This window comes from Aspergillus affinis, assembly GCF_023601865.1.
Source record: "Aspergillus affinis strain CMG 70 chromosome Unknown NODE_18_length_386147_cov_86_015627, whole genome shotgun sequence".
NCBI lineage: Eukaryota > Fungi > Ascomycota > Eurotiomycetes > Eurotiales > Aspergillaceae > Aspergillus > Aspergillus affinis.
The window spans coordinates 116,079-141,632 of NW_026515799.1; the positions used below are offsets into that span (position 1 = coordinate 116,079).

At 52.0% G+C, this 25,554-nt stretch overlaps 6 protein-coding genes across 6 annotated transcripts; 3 read left to right on the forward strand and 3 right to left on the reverse strand.

The window, feature by feature from the left end:
* Positions 1-961: 961 nt before the first annotated feature.
* On the forward strand, positions 962-6,637 carry KD926_003579 (kinesin family protein; the record flags this gene model as incomplete). Its single annotated transcript, XM_053097589.1, has 5 exons — positions 962-1,121; positions 1,370-1,693; positions 1,764-1,939; positions 1,996-6,039; positions 6,095-6,637. 5 exons carry the CDS (start codon positions 962-964, stop codon positions 6,635-6,637), a joined length of 5,247 nt encoding a protein of 1,748 aa, XP_052958409.1.
* An 866-nt stretch (positions 6,638-7,503) lies between these two features.
* KD926_003580 (GDP-Man:Man(1)GlcNAc(2)-PP-dolichol alpha-1,3-mannosyltransferase) lies at positions 7,504-11,736 on the forward strand (the record flags this gene model as incomplete). Its single annotated transcript, XM_053097590.1, has 4 exons — positions 7,504-8,413; positions 8,510-9,026; positions 9,207-11,550; positions 11,626-11,736. The coding sequence occupies 4 exons, from the start codon at positions 7,504-7,506 to the stop codon at positions 11,734-11,736; spliced, it is 3,882 nt and encodes a 1,293-aa protein (XP_052958410.1).
* A 647-nt stretch (positions 11,737-12,383) lies between these two features.
* KD926_003581 (uncharacterized protein) lies at positions 12,384-18,061 on the reverse strand (the record flags this gene model as incomplete). Its single annotated transcript, XM_053097591.1, has 14 exons — positions 12,384-13,144; positions 13,200-13,320; positions 13,379-13,436; positions 14,332-14,412; positions 14,516-14,666; positions 14,743-14,835; positions 14,889-15,106; positions 15,155-15,376; positions 15,422-15,505; positions 15,577-15,667; positions 15,723-15,819; positions 15,865-16,017; positions 16,551-17,422; positions 17,485-18,061. The coding sequence occupies 14 exons, from the start codon at positions 18,059-18,061 to the stop codon at positions 12,384-12,386; spliced, it is 3,579 nt and encodes a 1,192-aa protein (XP_052958411.1).
* A 950-nt stretch (positions 18,062-19,011) lies between these two features.
* KD926_003582 (putative MFS transporter) lies at positions 19,012-21,017 on the forward strand (the record flags this gene model as incomplete). Its single annotated transcript, XM_053097592.1, has 6 exons — positions 19,012-19,184; positions 19,256-19,569; positions 19,635-19,724; positions 19,780-20,441; positions 20,714-20,765; positions 20,851-21,017. 6 exons carry the CDS (start codon positions 19,012-19,014, stop codon positions 21,015-21,017), a joined length of 1,458 nt encoding a protein of 485 aa, XP_052958412.1.
* Positions 21,018-21,207: 190 nt separating this feature from the next.
* KD926_003583 (uncharacterized protein) lies at positions 21,208-22,302 on the reverse strand (the record flags this gene model as incomplete). The annotated part of the gene is made up of 2 exons (XM_053097593.1): positions 21,208-21,984; positions 22,048-22,302. The coding sequence occupies 2 exons, from the start codon at positions 22,300-22,302 to the stop codon at positions 21,208-21,210; spliced, it is 1,032 nt and encodes a 343-aa protein (XP_052958413.1).
* A 1,032-nt stretch (positions 22,303-23,334) lies between these two features.
* KD926_003584 (uncharacterized protein) lies at positions 23,335-25,494 on the reverse strand (the record flags this gene model as incomplete). The annotated part of the gene is made up of 1 exon (XM_053097594.1): positions 23,335-25,494. One exon carries the CDS (start codon positions 25,492-25,494, stop codon positions 23,335-23,337), a length of 2,160 nt encoding a protein of 719 aa, XP_052958414.1.
* Between the last annotated feature and the right edge of the window lie 60 nt (positions 25,495-25,554).

The window sequence follows — 25,554 nt, forward strand, 5'->3', positions numbered from 1 at the left end:
AGGAAAGGGCAGCCCAGTTTGCCGATCCGGGCCTAGGCCTGACTCCAATTTCCCCTGGCGTCGTCACAAAACAACCGACCGTGGATGGCGATGCTGTTCAGATGTTCTCCTCTCCTCCGTCTATTTTTAAGCCGCCCAATATTTGGGGACCTGCCTTTACTGCGATCTCGGGGATTTGATGATCAGACAGAAGTACGGTACAGGCACCCAGGACCTTATCTTCTATCTGCCCTGTACTCCGTAAAAGTAATTAAGTATAAGAAGCGAGCGTTCCTGGGTTAATTACGCCCCGCCTCTTAGCCTCCTCCACTTTGAACAGCCTCCGGTTCGCTTGAACTTTGATGCCACCAATGAACTTTAGTGCGGGTTCAGGAGAACGTCCAGAGAGCATCGCGATAGCCTGAGCAGGAGTTGCGCTGCTCCGTAACTTTTATGTTCTCTTTCGCCTTTCTCTCTCTTCTTGCCCACCTTCTCTTGCATGGGTTGTTGTCTTATACCTCTCATCGTTTCCTCCTTCCTTTTTCTCTCTCTAATCCCCTCTAATCTCTCTTTCTAATTCCTAATTCCTCATTCCCTTCCCTCCCCTTGTCCTTTCTGTCTGACAATTCAGGGGATTTCTCACATTTCTCGCCTTTTACCGCCGGACGCCAATATCGTGCGACTCCCCTAAAAAAATCTCACTAAATTTGCAATCAGAGAAACCAAACAGAAAAAAAAAAAAAAAAAAAAAAAAAAACAAACCAAAACAGGAAGGAATACCACCAGGATCGAAAAATTATCCTCCAACCCCATCGATAGAAAGAAATTCGACGAACAAGACAATAATTGACCGCATTCACCGCTGATGCCTTACGCTGCCTCCTCCATTCCTTGACCAACCATAACCTGTCCATTTCCATACTTCCACGTCGATCATTTCGCCCAAAACTGAGTTTGCGGCCAGATATCACATAAAAGGGTCATGACGGGCTCGCCGCCTGCGTCGCCTACGGGTGCCCCCCAGCGACCCTTCAGTGCCATCATGCGCACTCCGAGAAGCACCAGTCGCTTGAGCATGAGCTCCAAACAAGGCGGAGGGAGTCGCCATTCCGACGAGGATGGCAAGACTGCCGTCAAAGTTGGTATGTTTATCTTCTATTCGTCTTTATTTTCCCGCGGTGTTTTGGGTTCCGAATGAGTATTTTCATCGGCGAAACGTCCTACACCGCAACCGCAACTGCTACCACGACCACCTCACCCTTCCCTTCTTTCCCCCCCCCTTTTTTTTTTCTTCGATTTTTTTCAGATCGATCGCGGTGGTGGAAGAATTACATCTGCACGATCTCTCTCGTCGACAAATCGCCATGTGCTAACTGACGCAACTATGTAGCCGTCCGTGTCCGACCGCCTCTGAGGCCCAACGACCCGGGCTACGAGTTGATCCCGCAACGTTTCCAAAAGTCCATGGTCCACGTCACCACGCCAACCAGCCTGGCAGTCGATGTCCCGCAGGGTCGCAAGTTATTCGTGTTCGATCGGGTATTCGCCGAGACGATAGATCAGGACGGTATTTGGGAGTACCTGAGCGACAGCGTCAATTCGTTCCTGCAGGGTTACAATGTCTCCATTCTGGCGTACGGCCAGTCCGGTGCCGGAAAATCCTACACCATGGGTACCTCGGGGCCGAATGAGCAGAGCAAGTCGGACGCGATGGGTACGTTGATATCTTTCTGCGGAGTGCTGTTCAAACGAGTCGGATTGACTAATGGGGTCGGCTGGACTAGGAATCATCCCCCGTGCGGCGCAGCTGCTTTTCGAAAAATTGGACGGCCCCTCAAAACACATTCGTAACGGCTCGACGGGCCTTCGCACTCCCGCACGGTACTCGATTGGCTCTGCGTCGAGTTTCGGAAAACAAAGCATCGATAAGAATTGGCAGCTGAAGGCCACCTATGTGGAGGTAGGGAGACTTGAGTGATCGTGACCAGACTGTGGTTCTGACTGGCTGGCGCGCAGATTTACAATGAACAACTACGAGACCTTCTCCTGCCCGATTCGACCCCCACGAACGATCGCAGCACCGTCACCATTCGCGAGGATACCAAGGGCCGCATCATTCTGACGGGCCTGCACCAGGTGAACATCACCTCGATTGAGGACCTTTTGGGCGCATTGAACTTTGGTTCGTCGATTCGACAGACCGACTCGACCGCTATCAACGCCAAGTCGTCTCGTTCGCATGCCGTTTTCAGTTTGAACCTCGTTCAAAAGAAATCCTCAAACGGAGTAGCCACGCCCAAGGACAAGCGGATGTCGATGCCGGCAGAGGGCTTCCCGGGTGCCGATGCGTCGGTCACCGTCGATAGTAAACTGCACTTTGTCGATCTGGCTGGTAGTGAGCGGTTGAAGAACACCGGAGCGTCGGGTGAACGTGCCCGAGAGGGTATTTCCATCAACGCCGGTCTCGCGGCTTTGGGCAAGGTCATCTCGCAACTCTCGTCTCGTAACGCGGGCTCGCACGTCTCCTATCGGGACTCGAAACTCACCCGTCTCCTGCAAGATTCGCTGGGCGGGAACGCCTACACCTATATGATTGCGTGCGTCACGCCGGCCGAATTCCACCTGAGCGAAACGTTGAACACGGTGCAGTACGCCCAACGAGCCCGAGCCATCCAAAGTAAGCCCCGCATCCAGCAGATCGCCGATGAGAGCGACAAGCATGCGGTCATCGAGCGCTTGAAGGCGGAGGTGGCTTTCTTGCGACAGCAGTTGCGAAATGTCGAGGACCATGACCGACGCAACGCCGCCCCGCAGGAGCGCGGGGAGCGCCAGAATGAACGGGAAATCGACCTTCAGAACCAGCTGCTGGATTCGCAGGAAAGTTATAACGCATTGAGCCAGCGCCACGCCAAACTGGTTGCCGAGCTGGCCAGAGATTCCGAACAACCCAGTAACACGGATCCCAACGACGTCGCCTCTGCGGTCGGCAAAAGCTCCGTTGAGAGACTCAAACGGTCCCATTCGTTCGCCGAGTCTGTCGAGCAGGTTGTCCTGGAGTACGAGAAGACCATCCAGAGTCTGGAATCGTCCCTGTCGAATACTCGATCGTCCTTGTCGGTGAGTGAAAGTACCCTTCTCGAGCGGGAGACGAAGTGCACCTACGTCGAGACGGTCAATGCACAACTTCAAGCCCGCGTGCAGAAGCTACTAGACCGAGAGACCAGCACCGAGACATACCTTCATGAGTTGGAATCCCGCCTGGATGGCCAGTCCTCGGGCGAGGAAAAGCAGGCGGCGATCGTGTCCGAGCTGCGGAAGGAGCTGAGCCGAGCCCGTGATAGTGAAACCAACTGCGAAGACTACATTTCCACGTTGGAAGAACGTTTAGCCGAAGCGGACCAGGATATGGAGCTCATGCAGCGCGAGGTGGAACGCCTGGAAAATGTCATCGAGCGCCAGCGCAGCCTAGGCAAGCTGGACAACCTTCTCTATGAACTGGATCACGTTCAACCCAATGGCGATAAGGACGACACGGAAGCCGAAAACGGATCGCCCACCCCGGTCATTAAAGGCGCCTACAACCCGCGCAAGAGGGCCACGTCACTTGACGTATTGACCGAGGCTGTTGAGACCGCCATCCCCGAATCAGACGAGGGACTGGTCGAGCCGATCCCAGAAATCGAGGAAGAGAACGCTGTCGAACCCGAACAGGCTGCGGCCGCTGGTGAGGACCTGAAAGCTCTGGAGAAGGCAACGAGCCACTTGACACCCGATGGCAAGAGACAAACCCCCAGTCCCACGCAATCGAACGTCGTGGCCGACAAACTCGACACCGTTAGCCAGGAACTGCTTGACCTGCGGATGCAGCACGAAAATACGCTCAGCGACTACGAACTCCTTGAAACCAAATATGAAGAGGCACTTAAGGCGTTGGCGAAGGCGCAGCAGGACGCTGCCGACGAGGCTCGTCATCGTGCGTCGAGCGTGCAACAGTTCGTCACCCCAATCACCACCGCGTCTCGTCCCGTGTCTTTTTTAGAGGAAAGCAGCAAGGCTCCCGATGTGAAAGCTGGAACACAACACTCCTTCTCGCAATCACTCTCATCGGAATTATCCTTGGTCGGGGAGCCTGCTGCTTCACAGGATACGTCTAATGCCAAGACCCAGCCCGATTCGGAACCGAGCCAGGTTGACTCTCCCACGGGAGAATCCATCGAAGAATCCTCGGCGGCTAGCCCTCAGGAGGTCGAGCACATGCGACAGCTCCTGTCCGAACATCAAGAGGGTGTTACCATTATGACTCAGAAATACGCCGAACTGCAGAGCGAGCACGAAGTTACTCTCAATCTCGTCGAGTCTCTGAAAGCCCAAATCCAGCGACCCAAGTCTACTTCCCCGCCCACCACGCCGGGAATCAAATCGCCGGTCATTCGGAGGAAGACCAGCCAGAGTCTCATATCGACTGTGGACCGCGCTCAGCGTTCCTTGGCGGCTCTGCGCAACATTGCGAACGACGAATTCGACCAGCGACCGGATACGATGCAGAACTTCGAGGTCCACCTAGACTCGGCAATGCATGAGCTGTATACCCGCATGGAGCGCATTCAGTCGCTGGAGGCTGAAAACCAGAGCGTGAAGAAGGAAATGGAGATGAAGTCGACGATCATCTCGGGCCTGACTCGAGAGCGATCTAGTTTGCAAGGGGGCGCTTCCTCGGTGGACATGGGTCTGGTGTCCCAGCTGCGCGACCAAGTTGTGCAGCAGGAGGGTATCATCAATGAGCTCAAGGACGTGCACGAAACCCGCCAGAAACAGCTTCTTGCCGAGATCCAGGAGTTGAAGGGTCTTCTTAAGAGCCAAGAGGCTGCCGCTCGGTCTCAAGATGCCGGTGCTGAGGAGCAGTACCAGAAGATCAGCCTCCTCGAGGGCGAACTAGGCGAATGGAAGAACAAGCACCAGACCGCCGTGGATTCTCTACAGTCCTCTGAGCAGCAGCTCAGTGCCACGCTCGCCGAACTCAACAGTGCATTGGCGAATGTGGATGCCATGCGCTCCGAGCGGACGGCTGCCGACGAGGCGTCTACCGCAGAGAAGGAGACCACCGCCAGGGAGCTGGACGGCGAGAGAGCCCGGCAACAGGATATCGTGGAGAACCTAAAGCGTGTTATCGACGAGCACAAAGAGACTGCCGGCGTCCACGTGGCTAGAATCGCCTTGCTGGAAGACTCGCACAGCGCGGCCGAGAAGCAGCTGTCGGAGCTCCTCGCAGCCAAGGATAATGAGAGCACCGAAGTTGGAGCCCACCAGACCCGCATCTCCGAGCTGGAACGTGAAATCGACTCTCATCGGGCTCTCGTCGAGTCTCACAAGAAAAACTTGGACGCTCTGCAAGAGTCTCACCGACACGAGTTAAGCGAGCTTGAAGCAAGGGCTACCGCTGCCGCACAAGCGGGGTATGAATTGCAACTGGCGGAGAAGAATAAGGAGCACGACGAGGCCATGAAGACTCTGAGAACTGACATCGCTGAATCGCGCGACGAATTGGCCAAATTACTCAAGATGGTTTCTGAACTCATCAACTCCGACGTCACGGCGGACAACATCGCCGACCAGATTCAAGACATCTTGACCCAGAAGCAGCATTTCTCCGACAAGTACGCTGAGCTGCTCGACACGAACGAAGAGCTTCGCAAGCAGCTGGAAGCCCAGGGCGGCGACTCCACCCGCTTGGAGGAGCTTACCAAGAGCAACGAGGCTAAGGAAGGCAAGGTTAACGAGCTGGCTCTCTTGGTTGCTACTCTTGAAGACACGCTTCGCAAGAAGGACGACCAAGTCAAGAAGAAGGAAGCGCTTGTTGAAGAGATCACCGCCGAGAGGGAGAAAAGTGTCCGCCTCGTGGAAGAACTCGAAGAGCAGATCACCAGCAGTTTCGATCAACACCACAATCGTCTCTCTGTCATCCAACAAGAGCGCGACCAGGCTTTGGAGGACGCCAAGGCCAAAATTGTCGTTCTGGAGAAGGATATCGAAACCTACCGGGTGCGGATCGAGCAACTCGAGGTAAGTTATGCAATCATCAACGCCAGCGGAGGCAGCGTCACTAACCTACATCCAGCTTCAAATCAAGAACACTTCGGAAAGTTCGCACGACCGCAGCAGCTCCATTACTTCGAACTTGCGAAAAAGCTCCTCAGCTACTTCTCTTCCTTCTCCGCCTCCTGCTATCCCACTACCGCCTCTTCCCACTATTGCTGCTGCTACGAACGGCAGCGTTTCACCACCGAGCTCGCGCCATACTAGCAAGGAGCTGGTCAGTACTCAGGTTGTTGAGGATCAAGAGGCTCGGATCCGCACGATTGAGAAGCATCTCTATGCCGAGAAGCAGCTCACTGCGACTCTAGAGGAAGCCCTTGGGGACCTCGAGGCGCAGAGCAACAAGGTTAAATCCGACTGCGAGGCCTGGAAAAAGAAGGCGTGGCAGCTCGAGGAGGAACTCGGTACTTTGAAGAAAGAACGCAACTCCCAGCGCCTTTCGCTTCAGGCTGTCGAAGAGGAGAGAAGTGCTCGTCGCGAGGCCGAAGCTGCTCGCGCCCAGCTGGAAGAGCGTATGAACGCCCTCAACAAGAAGAAAAAGAAGAGCACTCTCAACTGCTTCTAGTCCTTACGCCATGTTCTTTGTCGCCTTGTTCTTCTTCTTCTCTTGTTTCCCCCATCCTCATCCTTTATTCTCCCCTGTGTCTCCTCCCCTTCCTTCTTTTTACCCTTTCTCCTAAGACACGATGTTCAGCTTCTTTCCCTGTATTATGAATTTGACGTCGATTCCCCCTTTTAGCTTCGTTGATACCTTTATCTGTGTATTGGACTTTTATCTTTTGATTGTCTTTGCGCTTTGTCTGCTCGTTTTTATTATGATTTTTGCATTATGACTTTTTGCGATTTGGTTTTCTTGTTTTTATCTTGCGTGGTGGAATAATTATTAGTCTTGGCTGATGATTTGTGCATCTATGTACATTTTTACCCGATCACCCTGTCGTTTCCTCATTGAATGGTGCACATTATTGCTCGGCCGAGTTCAAAAATTCCGGTCTCTGCTGTTGACCATATTTCTGGCATTGCTCTTCTTTCGTTGCTGAGTATATTTGCGGATACCAATTGTTGATGTTAGTTTTGGTCTGATTCCGTGATAGAGATCGACGCGTACATACATATGAACAATAGCTGGTTGGTTTTGCATGTCTTTAGCAATGTAGTGTAATGGTAGACTCATGCGAAGAAATTGTGCTTGACCTGAATAGAATCGACCTAGAATGTCAAAGGACATGCATATAGTTCCATACCGACTCCATAGTGGATGCGTCATGTGATGACGCCGATAACTGTGGGCCGCGTGTCTCATTCACCTCCAAGCTAGCTCCCCGATTAAGTTATCTGTCACCAACACCGAGCAAGAAATGCTCCCCACCACCACCGGTCCTCTTCAACCCTCACCAGAACCACGATCCCTCCCCAATTGATCGAGACAGGATGCCCGATCTCCCTCCCTCCAATGTAATCATCATCCACCCGGACCTCGGCATCGGCGGCGCCGAGCGCCTCATCATCGACGTCGCCCTCGCCCTGCAGTCCCGCGGCCACCGCGTCACAGTCTATACGTCTCACCGCGACACGGGTCATTGCTTTGAGGAGGCCCGCGACGGGACCCTTGATGTTCGCGTCCGTGGGAATACGGTCTTTCCGGCTCATCTGGGGGGACGGTTTCATGTCTTCATGGCGATTTTGAGACAGTTGCATTTGACGAAGGAGGTTTTAGGGGATTTATCTAGCGGTGATACTGGGTCTGGAGCTAGAAATGGGGATAAGAATGAGGATGAGGATAAGGAGAAGGAGAATGATCGCGATACCATCTTCATCGTGGACCAAGTTCCCGCCTGCGTGCCGTTTTTGAAGACCCTCGGACCCAGGTACCAGCATCAGGATCAGGATCAGAAGGAAGGGACTTCGCGCCAACGCATTCTCTTCTACTGCCATTTCCCCGATCAATTGCTTTCGCGACGCAACGAGGGCGGCTCGCTTCTTCGGCTGGCTAAACTGCTCTATCGGTGTCCGTTTGACTGGTTCGAGGGGTGGGCGTTGAGCGCGTCGGATCGCGTCGTTGCGAACTCGCGGTTCACGCGCGGTGTCGTGAGCGATGTCTTTGGGTTGCAGTCGTTGGGAGATGTAAGGGTTGTTTATCCGTGCGTTGACACGGATGCTGGGAGTGGTGATGGGGATGGGAATGGAGAGGTGGGGAAGGGGGATGAGAAGCTCTGGGGTGGGAAGAAGATTCTCTTGAGTATTAACCGATTCGAGAGGAAGAAGGATATGGCGTTGGCGGTTCGCGCGTATCATGGCCTTGGGGAGGAGAAGAGGAGGGGGACGAGGTTGGTAATTGCTGGTGAGTTTCTCCTTTTTTCTCTCTCTTTCTCCTGCTATTTTGGACTTGGTTACCAGGTTCGTGTATTGTTTGTCCTATGGCTAATGTGGAATACAGGCGGTTACGACAACCGAGTCCAAGAGAATGTGCAGTATCACAAAGAACTGGATGACCTTGCCACCGGTCTGGGGCTACAGACGGCTACGTCGAAAACGGTCATCTCTGCGCTTTCGATACCCGACTCGATCGACGTTCTCTTTCTGCTCTCCGTGCCGACCGCATTCCGCGATTCGCTGCTCCTGCAGTCGAAACTGCTCCTCTACACGCCGATCAACGAGCACTTCGGCATTGTCCCCGTGGAGGCGATGCGCGCTGGGATCCCCGTCCTGGCATCCAACACTGGCGGTCCCTTAGAGACGATCGTCGAGGGCGAAACAGGCTGGCTCCGGGACGCCAAGGTGGATGCCGACTGGACAGCGGTGATGGACAAGGTTTTATACGGTATGGATCAGACGGAATTGGACCGCATGTCTGTCGCAGCTAAGAAGCGCGTGGAAAATGAGTTCTCGCTCACGGCCATGGGCGATAGTCTGGAGGAGGAAATCGGCGAGATGCTAGGCAGCGAACGACGGCCGTTTGGTGGCTTCCAGCAGGTCTTTGTGATTCTGGCCTTGTTGGGCGTTGCGCTCGCGATGCTTCTAGCGATGGTTTTGAGAGTTCTCTGAGTAAATTGTTTCTTTACTTATACCCCTTTCTTATGCAATTGTCATTTGTCAATTCTACTTGCTTTCGCTTCACTATAATTACGGTGTAGAAATCCATATCACCACGTGACCTCGCGCTCAGCTCGCGCGGTGACGTCGCGACTCGACACGTGCCTCACGCACTCCATCACCGACATCAACCCCGATCACCAATCTCAAACAACCCGTCCCTCTTGGTGGGAAATAGGCGCCATGCCCGAGGTCATCGACCTGCTCTCCTCCACCCCTCCCCACCCGCAAGACCGACCTCCTCAACCCTCCCGAAGACCACCACCAGCAGCGCCATCTCCTCTCCCTCCCCCTCCGGTCGAACACACGACTCTTCAAGCGCGACAAGGCCCTCCCTCACTCCCCGCTCCCACTCCGGCCATCAATCCCTCCTCGCACTTCATCCTCTCCTCTGACTTCGATACCTCCCCGATCGCATTCACAGATGACATCGACACGAACATCGACGCCGAGAACCCCTCAAAACGAAGACGTCTAAGTCAGGACGAGAACCCCGGCGACGGGAGTCCTAAACCTACACACCGATCTCCCCGACAGAGCAGCCCATTCGCCCCGCCGCCTTCTCATCAACGTCCTCCTCCTCCTGACCCCTCTCGCAATCGACTCTTCTTATTCTCGGATGAAGATTTCCTTTCGTCCCTGCCGGCACTGTCTTCGGAGGGACCCGGTCTAGAACCAGATCTAGATGTAGATCCAGGCCCCGCACCGAGGGTGAATCGGCCGATTCGAGATATTCCGGCTTGGAATGGCGAGTCGGATCCGATTGTTTTCACTTCTTCGGCGCCGGACAATGGGGGGAATAGGACAAGGGGGACGGAGACGAGGACGAGGACTACGATGGAAACGGTGACGATTGACGATGACGATGGGGATGATTATGGTGGACCTGGTGGTGACGATCACGACAATATCAATGCGCCTGTCCACCGAGACCGACGACGCTTGGAACAAGACGATATCGAGCCATTTAGCGATGAGTTTGCGATCCCGGATTTGAATGAATTATTGGCGATGACAACAACAACAAGAACAACAGCAACAAGCAAGGCGGGGTCATCGCGAGACGTCTCTACGAATAACGAACGGGGCCCGAATCTATCGAGTAGGACGGCAAATCTCCTAGCGAGTTTGGAGACTCAGTCGAAGACTGAGAAGTCGATGCCGATGCCAATGCGGACAGGAAAAAACGGCCGGGGGGATGTGGTCGAGGTCGAGGAGATCATGGATGAAGTGGCTGAGCCGCGGAGGCCAGGACGGAAGAAGGCGACGGCCTCGACGACCAAACTTACGAGTGGGGAGAAAGACGCACGAGCGCGAGAGCGGGAGGCATCGAAGGTGCAGCGTGAACAGGATCGACAGCAAGAGAAAGAGCGGAAGCAGAAACTCAAGGAGGAAAAGGCCCGTGATAAGCAGCTTGCGGCGGATATCGCGCAGGTCAACAAGCTGAAGGTCGATAAGAAGGAGTCCACGCCGGAGATGATCGTCGATCTGGCGTCGAGTCTGGAAGGCACGAGTGTGGGTAATCAGATGGCGGAGTTCATGAGCAAGCTCGGTGTGGAATTGACCTACTTTACGAGCGCCATGCCGAATGTTGTGCGCTGGAGGCGGAAGGTCAAGGCGAGATATAACGATGCCGCGGGACACTGGGAGCCGTGTGCGTTTCACATTCGTCAGGAAGAGCAGGTGCTTGTTCTTTTGACGGCGCAGGAGTTTGTTGACCTGGTTATCGCATCACCTGCAACGCAGTATACTTCTGTATCACCCGACCTACCGGCGGAGACAGCAGCAGCAGCAGTAGTAATCACTTTAGAGCAACACGTTCAACAACTCAAAAACGCCTACCCAGGCTGCAAGCCCATCTACCTTATTGAAGGTCTCACCGGCTGGATGCGCAAGAACCAAAATTCCCGCAACAGAGCCTACGTCGCCGAAGTGCGTCGTCAAATGGAGCAAGAAACGACCTCTTCTCAACAACCCTCCTCTCGAGGGCGGAAAAAGGCCGCAAGGAAACCCGAAACCACACCCCCGGTTGACGACGACACCGTGGAAGACGCCCTTCTTCAACTCCAAGTCACCCATTCCTGTCTGATCCACCACGCCGCCGCCGCCGCAGAATCCGCTGAGTGGATCAAGAATTTCACAGAACACGTCTCCACCGTCCCGTACCGACACGAGATGATGGAGGGCCGCGACGCTGCATTTTGTATGGACACGGGGCAGGTGAAGCCTGGGGATACCAAATCCGATACCTTTGTCAAAATGCTGCAGGAGGTTCATCGCGTCACTGCTCCCATGGCGTATGGCATTGAGGTCCGGTATCCGAGTGTTTTGGATCTAGTTCAGGGCATGAGAAGAGGTGGTCCGGGGTTGTTGGAGGATGTAAAGGTAATCCCTCTCCTTCTATATCGTACATTTAAGTCTACATCATCCCAAATGTACACCTGACTGACTCTATCATAGAAATCAGCCAACAAGAATGGCGCTCTCACCGATTCCCGTATCGGCCCGGCGGCAAGTAAACGGTTGTATAAAGTTTTCATGGGACTTGATTCTTCGTCGACGGATATTTGAGATAGTTGCTTATCTTAACTCATCTTGTATTATCTGTTTTCTAGCGTTTTTGCCTCGTTTCCTGGTTTTCTTTCAGGTATTGCTTCTTCACTTACGATCTTGTATCTTTTGGGTGCTTTGGGTGGGTTGGTTCATTTTGATGTTACATATTGCATACATTTCTAGGATATATGGGTTAGACATGGATTGGTCTTTTTTTATGGTTGGGAGTTCTGGGTTCTGGGGAGATAATCTATCATTTACTCTACAGTATATTCATCTAACTACTTTTACTTCAGTCATTTAACATAAGCCATAGACCATACACTTCATAGAGCAGCGCTCACACCTTTCTCCATAACTTTTTAACTCTACAACTCAAGCAACCAATCAATCGGATAATGATCCTCAAATCCTTCCTCCCCCTCGCCAGCAGTACAGCTTTCCATCTTCTCCCTCACCAGCTCTTCCATCTCCAACCGCTGCTTCTCACTCAACAAGCCCACTCTCTCCTCTAGAGAAGTAAACTCCCCAAAATACCTCCCATCAAGAAACGACCAATAAGCCTCATCAAAAATCGAACTATATCTCGCTGCCAGACAGATCCAAAACAACCCCGCCCCTTCTCCATCATCTTCTATCGACCGCTCCGTATCCAGGGAAAGGCGCTACGCTTCCACGAGCTCCCCCTGTGCAATCAACTCATCTTCCCTGTCCTTCAGAACTTCCAAGAAAAGACAAAGTCTCGGCCTATACCGATTAAGGAACTCATATAAATCATCCTCCCAATCCTCCGGACTTTGAAGTAATAGCCACCACGGCGCTACGGTCGTGAATTCGGTGGGCGCCGCGTATGTGAATTCCCAATCGATTACACCGGCGACGTATCCGGTGTGGGTGTTTATGAGGACATTAGAGGGTCGGAAGTCGTCGCAGTACAGTTTGAATTTTCTAGTTTCTGAGTCCGAGTTGGAGGAATTCAGGTGTAGCTTGTTAGTAACGATGTCGAGGAAGAGACATCGTGCGGTGAACTTTTTGCGGCAGTCGTCGGGGCTGGTGATGCTGTTGCGTTGTTGGTGTTTTAGGTGCAAGAGGTGCTGCGTTGCGAGGGTTTTGAGGTACTCGATTGAGCGGGAGAAGGTGTGTCGTGGTAGAGGGAATACATGGTCGGGGAGATTAGCTGATGCCATTAGTTCGTTCATGTTGAAGATCAGAGGGCGTCGGGATATCGTAAATATAGGATCGTTCTCGTTCCCAGTGCCATTCCCACTCCCATTGTCGGTTTTAGACTCAATCGCACCGATCGCGTCAAATTCACACCTCGACAGTTCAAGCACCACCGCCGCCATCTCACGATACGCGTGCTTTAAACTTGAATCGCTAATTCGCGGACTCTCTACCTTCTTCATCTCCACCTCGTGCATGATCTCTAAGCAATTCCGACAAAGGCATGCCATCGATAAACTCCATCACGATATACGGACCAGCCCAGCAAATTCCGTTCCCGAAGACCTCAGGAACCGAGATAGACATGGTCCTACGGAGGTACTCCATCGTGGAGACTTCAGTTTGGACTTTCTCTCTGTAAGATGGCCCGTCCGAGGGCTGCGAAGCGGACGATGATATCCGGCTCTTTTAGGCCGTAGGCAGCTGCGTAACGTACACGATAGCATATGCTGAACGTGCCGGATTTCCAGAGACATGCTGAGACGGGGTGACGGCTTGACCATAGCTTTAGCTAGGTGGCGGCTTTCTGGTCTTGTTTCTTTTCGGCGATGGGGTCGAATTCCATTTTTTTTTTGGGGGGGGGGGGGGAAGGAGGATGTGAGGTGGTAGTAGTGGGATTCGGATAAGTTGACTGGTCAATTTTGATTTGCTTGGTTTGCATATCTTTTGGTGTATAATTATCTGATACCGCCGCTTAGCTATATGTAAGATATAAGCCATATACACAAGGCTGCTCGACTACGCGCATGTAGAAATTACTTTTTAAGATCTTTTAAGTCTATAAAGTTGGATAACTCGCTGCCCCCCCATGTTTTATAGTATAATTCCGGGAAGTTCTAGCTAGAGGAGGAATAGTAAGCTGGTTAAACTATTTTTATATTTAGAACCTTTAGCTTAGCGCGTCCCTTATGTCCTAGGCGTCAGAGCGTCCTATGAATTTACCTTACCTTTTGCTTAGGTATTTAATTCCATACTTAAGGATGAAAGGAAGAAAAAAAATAGTATGTCGTGCATCCTACTCTGTATAGCTATCCTGCATACTAGATACTAGACACCCAGTACCTGCGTTTGTCTACGATGTTGAATATTCTATCAATGATGTTTCTGGTTTGGTCGGGTAGGTAACGTTATACGTAAATGTAAAGAGAATCAGATGGATTGGCTTGAAATAATCTTTTTGTATAAATGAGGCGTTCAATGACTTTCGTTATAGTTAGGTTTAGGAAATTGGAAAAGAAGAAGAAATGGAATAATCCGTCGATAGTTATTCCTAGTCCGCTACCTAGCTAGTTGTTGTGCATACATACATACGGATGTATATCAAGTCATGGCTAGAGATGTAGATCTAGGTACCAGGTACTCAAGTCACCCAGAAGGTAAATCACCTACAAGTCCGTCTTTTCCGGAACAGTCAATGGTCCCTTCTTCACCATGATTGTGAGGATCTCGTAAAGAACGTCGGCAGCGGCCCTGGATGTATTGAATAGTCAGCGTATGATATAAAATTATTTAATAAATTATAAAGTTGAGATAGAGAGACAGAATAAGGGGCCGCCGGGGAAAGAAGACATACATAGTAGACAGTTCAGCGTTAGTATCATAAGCAGGGGCAACTTCTACAATATCAGAGCCGATGAGGTTCAATCCGTCCAAGCCGCGCACGATTGTTCGGAGCTCGCGTGTCGACCAGCCGCCCGTCTCGGGGGTTCCGGTTGCAGGAGCGACTGTGAAGAACAGAGTCAGTTAGGTCGGAATGGTTTTGAATAGTATAAGGATGGATAGTAGAAGAGGAAGACTTACAGGCCGGGTCGAGTGTATCGATATCGATCGAGAGATAGACGGGATTCTCGGTGCCGACTCTGTCCCTGATCTTCTTGATGATGCCGTCGGTCCCTAATTTGTTCTTTTAGCTGGCTGTGTACATGTAGCGAAACCACGGCTATTACCAATAGTATCGATCTCTCTGGCTTCGACAATTTCGAATCCACAGTATCCGTCGTTCTCGTAGTCAGAAGGACCGGAAAGAGTGGTGCGGATACCCGCGTGGATGTTCGTGTCGTTCTTGAGCAGGCCCTCCATCGCCGCGTGGTAGAAATAGGTGCCGTGGTTGATGGATGCTACTTTACTCGGGGAGCCGCCGAAGACTTTAGGTTTCCAGGAGTCTCTGCCATAGTGGTTAGACATAGACACGAGATACAGTAGACAGACTTACAGGTGAGAATCGAAATGAATCACAGTCACGGGGCCGTATGCCTTATTGATACTCCGTAGCAGGGGCAATGTGATAGTGTGGTCTCCTCCAAGGGTGATAATTCTCGGCAGGGTCTTGCCTGCCTTCGATAAGCCGTAGGAGTCTGCATCGGTGAAGGGCTTGCGCATGAGGACGCTATTGTGTCCCTCTTCGATCTGCTGGATGGCCCAGGCGTTGTCGTATCTGCTTTGTTAGCACAGGAGAATTACAATGAACAAGGGGACATACGAAGTCACCGGGATATCACCGCAATCAAGGATTCTCAAGTCGCTGGTAAACGGGTTCGCTTCTAACGGGACATTGTAGCCGCCGCTGAAGGCCAATTTGCGTGAGCCTTGATTGAAGACGACAGATGAGCATACACCCGAGGAGACACGACATACTAGAGATTGAGACGACGGGAACCTTGTCTGATACCGCTTGGTCCGAAGCGAGCACCGGGACGATAGGAGGTGCCGGTGTCGAAGGGGGCACCTATAATCAGGCTATGTTAATGTATATAGCAATGAGATCATGGAATGTGACATACCTATGAAGGCGATGTCGTATTTCTCGGCTTCGCTAGAGAGACATGGGAAGTAGGGAAGACGACCAAAGGTTGAGATACCAGAGAAGACAGAGTCGGCCTGTACCGTTAGCTGCTGATGACTTGCGATGTGAGGGAGACATACCTGTGTTCCTCCATCCCCGGGGAGGGTATTGTACCATAAGGATTGATGGGGACCAGACATTGAGGTTTGAAGGTTGCTATGAGCAGATGCCAGAGCAACGTAGGCAAGAAGAGTGGATTTAGTCAACATGATGGTGAATGGCTTGATGAATTGCTATAGAAGAAGATGCACTGAAGTTGATCCGATCGAAGGGACAGTATTCATTTATAGTTCTGGCTGCGAATGGCTTCGGTACGACCAGCGAGCGTCCCCTCCACGTTCCACCGAGTAATCGGACATCATCGTTTCCAAGTAAAAACACCCAGTCTGAACATCGATAGAAGTCAATCTAGACGTGATGGTTGAGAGAGAGAAAGAGAAAGAGACAACTCGATTCGGGCAACAGACGGAGAGAAGCCTCGCCCAAAAGGGAAGGCCACCGGAGAGACTAAAAGGGCTTATCTTATCTCTTATCTCTGATCTGTTATCTTTGCCCTAAATTCCCTTTGATGTCATCTTCTCGTCTCTTCTTCTCTTCTCTCCACTCAATGAATGCATGCAATCTAGAATTGTCCTCGGAAATACATCTCGGCTACTCCGTCTAGGGCACATAAGCCAAGATAACACTGCGTCTCCTGCCAGCTTCCTATTTCAGTCACTACAAAGAGAAGTCTACCCCTTGCCTACACGCCCACCCGCTCACTCACATCCATCCGAAGGAATGCCCGATCAACCTCCTTCTCCCAGTGGCTCCAGCCCACAATCGTCCACTCCAACGCCCCCACCAGATACAGCGCGATGCACTGTCCCACCCAGAGGCCCTTGAGTCCCCAGCCATGGAACGCCAACCAGATGCCAAGGGGCAACGCGCCGCCGTAGTAACTGACCAGATTGACCAAGGCACCCACATGCTGCCGACCCATCCCACGCAGACTGCCACCACAGCTCCCGTTCAAGCCGTCGGCTATCTGGAACAGGGCGACGAACGGCAACACCTCAGCGGTCAGTCGCACCACGCGCTCGTCCGAGTTGAAGATTCGCGCGAAATGGTCCCGCGTCCCCATTAACACGGCCAGAACCACCCCTCCCAGGACCATGCTGAGCCACGCCGCCGTATTGGCCGCTCTCGCGCCCCCCCGGGCATTTCGCGATCCGAGAAGGTTACCCACGCGTGCCGACGTGGCCACGCCTACCCCGAATGGGATGGTGTTGAGCACTTGATCAGCGGTCATGATAACGCTCTGCGCGGCGAGTGGGATGGTCCCTAGGCGCCCGGCGGCCAGTGCTACGATCTCGAAAGCCCACCATTCTGTACCGACGTGGATGACGCCGAGGATAGCTAGTCGGGCGAAAGGGCCGGGGTTCTGGAGGGACTCGCGCGACCAGCCGCCCCAGCATTCGGAGCCCGCAATAAACCGGGCGTAGAGCACCAGCAGGGCGAATGAGAGCCAGTAGGAGAGACCGGTGGCGAGGGGGGCGCCCAATAGTCCCATCTGGAAGGTGTAACAGCAAAGGTAATTAAGTAGTCCGTTGAGAGGTGATGTAATCAGCAAGACATAGGTGCCGGGGCGCATAATACCTACAGGAGGGGGCAAATTTAGCGGTGAGTTCAACCGAGGAGAAAAAGTTGTATTTTCTTACCCTGTGCTTGCAGATACTTCTTCATTAACTCGAAATAGATGTATCCCAGCCCACCAGGAATCAAGCAGGTCAAAAATCGCGCACTGTCTTTGGAGAGCTGTGGATCCTGGCCGAGGAGCAAGAAAACCGGTTCCGAACAGGCCCAGAGAATAGCTACGGGGATGTAGAAGAGGGTGAGGACAAAGAACCCCCGCTGCAGCAGGATGCCTAGGTCGTGCTTGTTCGAGCTGCCTGTGAAGGACGAGGACGCTAGGGTATCGAGAGCAGTGGTTCCTCCGAGGGCAATCATCCAGGCCGTGATCATAGCAAACATCAACGAGAAGGCGGCAGTGGCGAGGTTCTCTGCGGACGAGCGGCCGACGACGAGAACTGATACAGTTTGTAGGCTATTCTGGAGTGTGTAGGCTAGTATGACCGGGATAGAATCTTTCAACAGATGCCAGAACTCTCTCAGATACAGTCTTGCGACATGGTCCTCGTCGCAATCTTGCCCACAAGGCTCACCCGTAGGTTTAGGGATGAGAGATGTATATTCGTTCGGCTCGTCGGTGGCATCGTGAGGGAATCGTTCATACATTGTAACGGCTGGAATGGTAGAAACTGAATCGAAAGAATTGAATCGCAACAACTCTCTTGCATACGGTATAGCCGGCTCATCTACATACCTATATACTAGTCTATACCCTGCACAATCCAGCAACCTTGGAGACGACCGCAGACTCTGTGAGCTTACCTGTAGCTCTAATCTACATGGGCCGCCGCGCAGCAACCAAATCTCCATCTGTATGCCTAAACGGGCAGAACACTGACAGACATGATAGGAATTGAATCATAAACTCATGACAAACTGGTATGCAAGGCATCAAGTAACCGGTCAGATCTGGGGTTCTTATCAGCTCTGATACAGCGGAATCAGCCATTCGAGCTTCTCCGAATAGTAACCTATTCGGGTAAGGATCTGTTTTGCAGATGAAACAAAGAGACCGGGTTGGCTTTGCGCTTGGTTCGGTACATCATCTTGACTGGCATTCGACAATCGGCACTTAATATGTGTTAAGATAACGTCTCTTATACTGCACAGATCTGGTATATTCTTGTTATTCTGTCGCGATAGTCAATACAGAGCCACTGGCTGATGTCGCACACAAGGCACAGATGACAGCGGCAGCCCTAACCAGACGTCTTGAATGCGAGTTGATCCACGTATTATTCCCCAGGATTGCCAATATCAGCCCTTATCAGTAGTAGGCGGTGTTTCTATTGGTGATCCCAGTCGTGGGTTATACTTGCTCACATACGGAGAAAGAAGCCCTAATAGAATGCCTGAGGCTGGCGATAAGCGTGATATCGCCATGCCGTATGATTCGCGGGTTTTTCTATATGCAGCGAATTGAATTTTGCCATGTTCAATGGCAGACTGTACTGATAAGAGAGAATGGTTTATATACTATGTGTATGTAAAGTAGTAGAGTATATCTATGGTCATTATCGGTGAAGTAGTATGCGCTTTCTGTATACATCTCAACCATGGCATCCCCTTTCGACGAAAAGCAGCCTGCACCTCTCGAAGAAACCAGTGCCAATGTCCCTCAGACAGAGAATGATATCAAAACTCACCCACAGCCCACCTCTGACCCCCTAGATCCGTTGAACTGGTCCTGGGTGCGAAAGCATTCTATCCTGGGAATTGTGATGCTCAAGTATACCCGGCCACCCTTTGCCCTACTTGAACATATACAACCTCAAATGGCAGCCACTCTAACAAGACCAGATACTTTCTCTTCACCTACATCACTACCACCACCGTCCCCTCTTTCCCCGCCATTCAAGCCCAATTCGACATCTCCTACGACCAGGTCAACTGGACTGTAGCCATACCCGCTCTGGGCCTATCTGTTGGCCCGCTCCTCTGGTCCTCGCTGGCCGATATCTACGGCCGACGCATCATCTTCATAATTGGCACGGTCGTCTCCCTCGTCTCGAGTATCGGCGCTGCAGTCGCTGATAAGTATGCCGGGTACATGGCGGCGAGGTTCTTCCAGGGGTTGGGAGTGAGTCCGGGAGCGACGGTGGGCATGGCTGTGGGTGGGTGATACATTAGAGCGATTGGAGTTGTGTGGGTATGTTGAGAGGACGCTGATAAATGACAGTGAACGACCTGTTCTTCGACTATGAGCGGGGCCAGAAACTAGGGCTTTGGGTTCTTGCTATTGATTCCGGACTGTTGCTAGGCCCTACCTGTACGTTTTCTATACACTTATCGATCTGCATGGACATGAAACTAACATGATGAAGTCGGCGGATTTCTCAACCTCGTCAGTGCCGCGTGGATCAATTGGTTTACAGCCATTTTATTCGCGCTGCTCCTCATCCTCGAGCTTCTTTTCATGCCAGAGACACTCTACCCTCGCAGTCTCATGCTCACACACCCTCCTTCTTCATCTGATTCTACATTCCAATCCCTCGAAGAGAACAAGCAACCCCCCTTCTCTTCATCTACATCTACAACGCTCCCAATAGCAACGAACACCACCACCACCACAGCAAAACCCATCCCCCGAACCCGAACCCTCCCCATCCTCAACATCCGCCCCATCCCCGGCCTCAACCACCCCCGCCCCTGGTCCGCAACCCACCGCTTCCTGCTCACCTTCCGCCTCCCCGTCATCGTCCTCGCTGTGGTCGGCTACTCCTTCACCTGGTACTGGTGGATCCTCTCTATCATCACTATGATGCCAGCCGCCTACGAGTCCCATCCCCCAGTAATCCAGGGCCTGCTCTTCCTGGGCCTGTTGCTGGGGACGGTGATCAGCGAGGCGTTCCTTTCCGGCCGGCTAAGCGATCGGCTCATGCGTGTGTTGAGTGCACGGAACGGCGGCATCCGCGTGCCTGAAATGAGGCTGTGGATGGCATATCCGGCGGTCGTGGTGAGCGGTGTCGGGTTGATTGTTTGGGGGGTGAGTATTGAGAGGAATTGGCATTGGGTGACCGGGCAGGTGGGCTTATTTTTGTGTATGTTTGTTCTTTTTCCCCTTGCGTTCAAGCCTCGTTTACCAGATGCATGTGTGTGTTGTTCATATACTCTCACATTGATGGGATGGATCAACAAGAAAAAAGAAACTAACATCAGATGGGATGGTTCACCGAGCAAAGTCGCCTCAGGCCTCCAAATCGGCAATACCATCACAAGCGCCTACATTGTCGACTGCCATCCGCTACAATCATCCAGCGTGGTGGTATTCTACGCTGTGGTATTGAATCTCAGCGCGTTTGTGAACCCGGTACGTCCTCCTCCCTCAAGACACCCTCTTCTCTTCGACTTGACCCAAAGACTAACGTAACAAACCCACCTCCTTGTCTGTCTAGTTCTTCATATCCCCCTGGTATTCATCCACCAGGTGGATCTGGACTTTCACCACACAGGCCCTGATCACGGTGTGTGCAGGGACGGGGGTGTTTGCGTGTCTACATTGCTTTGGGGGATGGATGCGCGGGAGGACAAGGATGCCGGGGTGGGTGAATGCGGAGTTTGATTCTTAGAATTTATCTCTCTCTCTCTTTCTTTCATGCATCTTTTTAGTTAATGGATATTTACCTCATTTTTGGCGTGTCTCATAGTCACTACTAGTATCTGTCATCACATCAAATATAATATTGCTTCACACCATCGAGAAGAGGTCGTTTGGAAAGCTAGTAGACTAATAATAATAATTAACACATATTTCAATCATCAATACGCCACGGATATCTCTGAGGCGACATGCAAGTAAAGAAGTCGAGGGACTCAGCATGATACGAAGACTTATTCTCGAGCAATGTTTCGATATCGTCTTTGCAAGCGATCAACTCCCCGCGCACGGGAGCCATCTTCTCGTGATCTACTATGCCATCTTTCGCCAGGCTTTCTTCCATATCCACAACGAGTGTTCTGAGCACCCGGCAGTAACTCGGGCCCTCATGCTTAGCCACGTCTATTATGGTGTCAAAATCAACAATTTTGATGAATAACTCTAAGACGGGGGTTGGAACGCTCTCGTCGCACAGTAGCGAATTGACCAGTGCGGATAGCCGGTCTTTCCAGCTACGGATGCTCTGATACCTCTTCTCTATTTCCTTGCACGCATCCGACAGCTGAAAGGCGCTCATGACGGCATCCAGCTGATATAGGTGCTTACGCTTGAAGAGTTGTCCCGCTAACGAGGTAAAACATTCGTCATATAAACATAGGCTGCGTGTGTCCTCGGCCATTTTGATGTTGTCAATAATGTCTTCGCAAAGGGTACCAAGTAGACCCTGGTTTTTGGCGACGAACTTGGAGCTCAAGTACTCTGAGAACCGGCCCAGTGAGTCGCAGTTGCGAAAGAGACGATAAACGTCACGCAGTTGGGCCAGGCTCTGAAAATCCCAAGGCCGATCATATACCACGGAGAAGAACCCATTGAATGTCTTGAAATATTTGGCCTCGGCTGCTTCGTCCAGGTTTTGCGAGGAAGGCGTCTCCTGGTGAAATTCACTTTCCTCAGACTAGATCAAAAGTATATCAAACAATATACACCGACTCACTTCGGCTGATTCCTCAAATTTCCAGATACCACTGTAATTCAATATCCCCATATAATGTGTACCATCGTATTGACGACCACGACCCGGGGGCTGCGAAAACATCTGCGGGACAAAATCGACCAGTTCCTTGGAATCAACAAAGTATTGATACCCGCACACGACCAACGTGATATCCCCTCTTATGCCGGGAAAGGAGACACGTTTTCCTATTATAAAGAGCGAGAGGTCTCCAGACTGGACACCCCCAGGATCCATGAGGAAGGTATGTATGCCGCTGTAATATAAAAGGAATAGTTATAATCTGGTACTGAGAAATAATAAAAGCTATCAAGTGCGAAAAAATATAAAGAGAAATGTAAAACAAATGTTAATTGATTTAAAGCTTTCGCTGGTAGATTTCATGTTAATATTCTTGGGGGAGTGGAGGTTGAGGAAGGTACTATGAACTCCAGGGTCTTCCCATAAATGCGCATCTATTGTCATTTTAGGGTAGATGCTCACAAGGTATATATGATGATGATTATCCACGTTCAGAAAACATCCAAACATCCCATTCAACATTGTAGATAAACGCAGATAGGCGTCTACGACCCACCGATCGCCCGAGCTCGTCATGACCGGAATGGATGCGATGAATGGGCTACCAACACTAGATTTTGACTGGGGAGATATGGAATTTGATCTGGACTTTCCTAGCCTGGATGTATTCGGCAAATTTGCTTTCGCCGATCTGGCCATGGGCTCGCAGCCCTAGTATCTAGTGTCTAGTATGCAGGATAGTTATATAGCGCAGGATGCACAGACACATTGTTTCTTCCTTCCTTTCGTTCTGTAATTCTATCTATCTATCTGCTAGTTAGGTATGTAACTAAAGAACTAACTAAGAATACATTCAATTGAAGGACGCTCCGAACGCCGGTCCGACTTTCTGGTATGATATGGTATGATAACATGACGATAAAGGAAGGAGGTTCGAATGAGAACGGACAAGAAAAAGGAAATAAAAAGAAATAGAACGAGAAAAAGGACAGAAAATAAAGGTAAGTTAACGCCGTGTATATCTGCCTATCTTGTCTGTCTGTCTGCCTGCCTGTCTGATTGACTGACTGGCTGAGGCAAACCCATGTGCGTGAGTGTTAAAACCGCAGACCAGACCAGACAGACCAGACAGACCAGACAAAATCCCTAACCGGACGCCATCGCATAGAAATATAAACTGGCCATCAAACGAACGCCCAAAAAAAACAAAGAAAACAGCGAAGCCAAGAAGACATGTAAAAAAGCAAATTATAAATGCCCATGCAATCGCACCCGATAAAGACAAGTCGTCTCATTAGATCCCCAATTCGACTTCATCCTCACCACGACCTTATTCACCCTGACACCAGCAATATCAATCGTCGCGTCAAGAGTATACTTTTGTACATTATTAGGCGCCTCAGCATTATAGATCCAGGTCCCGATACGATAGAAAGTCGATCCGAGGAGCGGGTCATCAGAGAAGGCGGTATCAGGCTGATTGCGGTACGCGAAACGGAGCGGTTCCATGAGGTTCTCGTGCAGGGTGCGGCCGTTCGCGAGGAGAGTGTCGCCCTCGCGCGAGAGGTAGGTGTTCGGGGCGTTTTCTCCTTCCAGGAAGACGAATTGCGCCCAAAGTTCCATTTCCTTGGGGGCTCGTTCGGGGTTGACGAGGGCGCCGCGGGGCATGTGTTCTACGACGACTTCTTGGGGCACGGCGGGGCGGCCAAGGTCGACGACGAGTTGTGACATACCGTTTTCGCGGAGGGCGCTGCACCAGCAGTCGCCGACGTCTTCCCAGGGTGACAAGGCCTCCATGTGTGGCGATGGGCGTCCATACCTCGCCTGCAGGATCCAGGTCCACGATTTCTTGAAGTAGCCATTCTTGGCGAAGTATGTGGGACTGCTCAAGTAGGGGTCGATGATGGCGCCCATCCCGAGCGTGAAGAAGTTGGTTCTCATTAGGTCTTGGTGCTGTGGCGGCCCCTGTTTTGATACGCGCTCAATAATCGTGGTGGCCTGGGGGGCTTCGGACTTGATCATCTGCATTTCTTTCGATAGTGACGAGACTTCGTTCCCGAGACGCACAACGTGGTGTGTCAGCATCTTGACAGATTCTGAGCTGTTGGCGTTGAATGAAAGGTCCGACGGTGTGCCAAACGGGATGCGCCAGCCGACGCAGCACGAGGTGTTCATGATGGTGAGGATGGAGACGGCGGTTAAGAATAAGGCCACGACGGTTCGCACTGCAGATTTGGAGATCCTGAGCGGCGACTCAGTGAAGGGAAGGGGAATTTCATAGTGGTGGGAAGGCTGCTGCGACAGCGGTGGTATGGGGGGAGGCGACATGGTTTGGTGATATGAGGATGCCAGTTTCGATGAGGCCTGTATTGACGGATCGCGCGAAACGCTTCGTACGATGCGGTCAGGGATGATAGTTTTTGCTGCGGCCCAGACGGACTGCGGTTGAGGCTCGGCCTGTACAGGAGGTGCGGGCACCGGTTCGGGTTCTTGCACACGTTCTGGCTCAGGTTCTGGCTCTGGCTCTAGGTATGGTTCCGGTTCTGGTGTGGGCTCCGGCTCGGGGTCTGATTCAGGCTCGGGCTTAAGTGGAGGGGCCACTTCCGGGGAGCGCGGTTGAGAGAGTGACAGTTGAGTTGGAGGCTCGCTTTCCTCTTCGATGATCTCATTAGCGAACGCAAGGCCTGAGAACCTACGAGGCGGCGCGCTGATGTTTTGCCCTTGTAGTTCGTCCCGAAAAGCACCCCCGCGCGTTCGTTGCAGGTTATCCTCATGGATGTCGCGCTCGACTCTAAACGAGATGACCGATTCGTTGTCCAGTGAACTCTGAAACTGAGGTGAGCTGAGACCGTTGAGATTGGGAGCCACGGAACCGAAACGCATCATGGGCGAAGGATAGAGCGAATCTGTGGGACGAGCGAAATTCTGAGTAGGGCTGGACACCGTAGAAAGGGTATGCGGAATAGGCGGAGTCGGCGTAGGCGTGGAACCCGACTGCACATCATCCGGAAAGTTAGGAGACTGGGTAGCTTCGCGCAAGCCATCGAAGAGCTGCTGGTCTGGCGTCGGCTCACGCATCGATCTTCGAACCGGCTCTGGGCTGGGAGACTTGGGTTTTGGTTGGGACCGAGTGTTGGTCCCCGTGGATTCGTTCGCGCGATCTTCAGCCTGCTTCACACCCTCTTCGATGGTTTTGGCGATCTCAGCGAGACCGCGCTTAGGTTGCACGGTCAGCTTGCGCGGCAGATTGGCCGTCGTGGACGAGCCGTAGGCAAAGGAGTTTTTGGCGGGGATGTCCGGCAAGACGGGGTTCGTCGCGGCCGCGTTTAAAATGTAGGGCTGTTTGCCAGTCGGCCGGGCCACCGACGCCCCGGCACGCCGGGTGGAGGTGCGCTTCTTGGGAGGCATATTCCCGTTGATACACGCGGTGTCTTGTTCTGCAAGCTAAGTAGCAGCCAGAAACGTGTG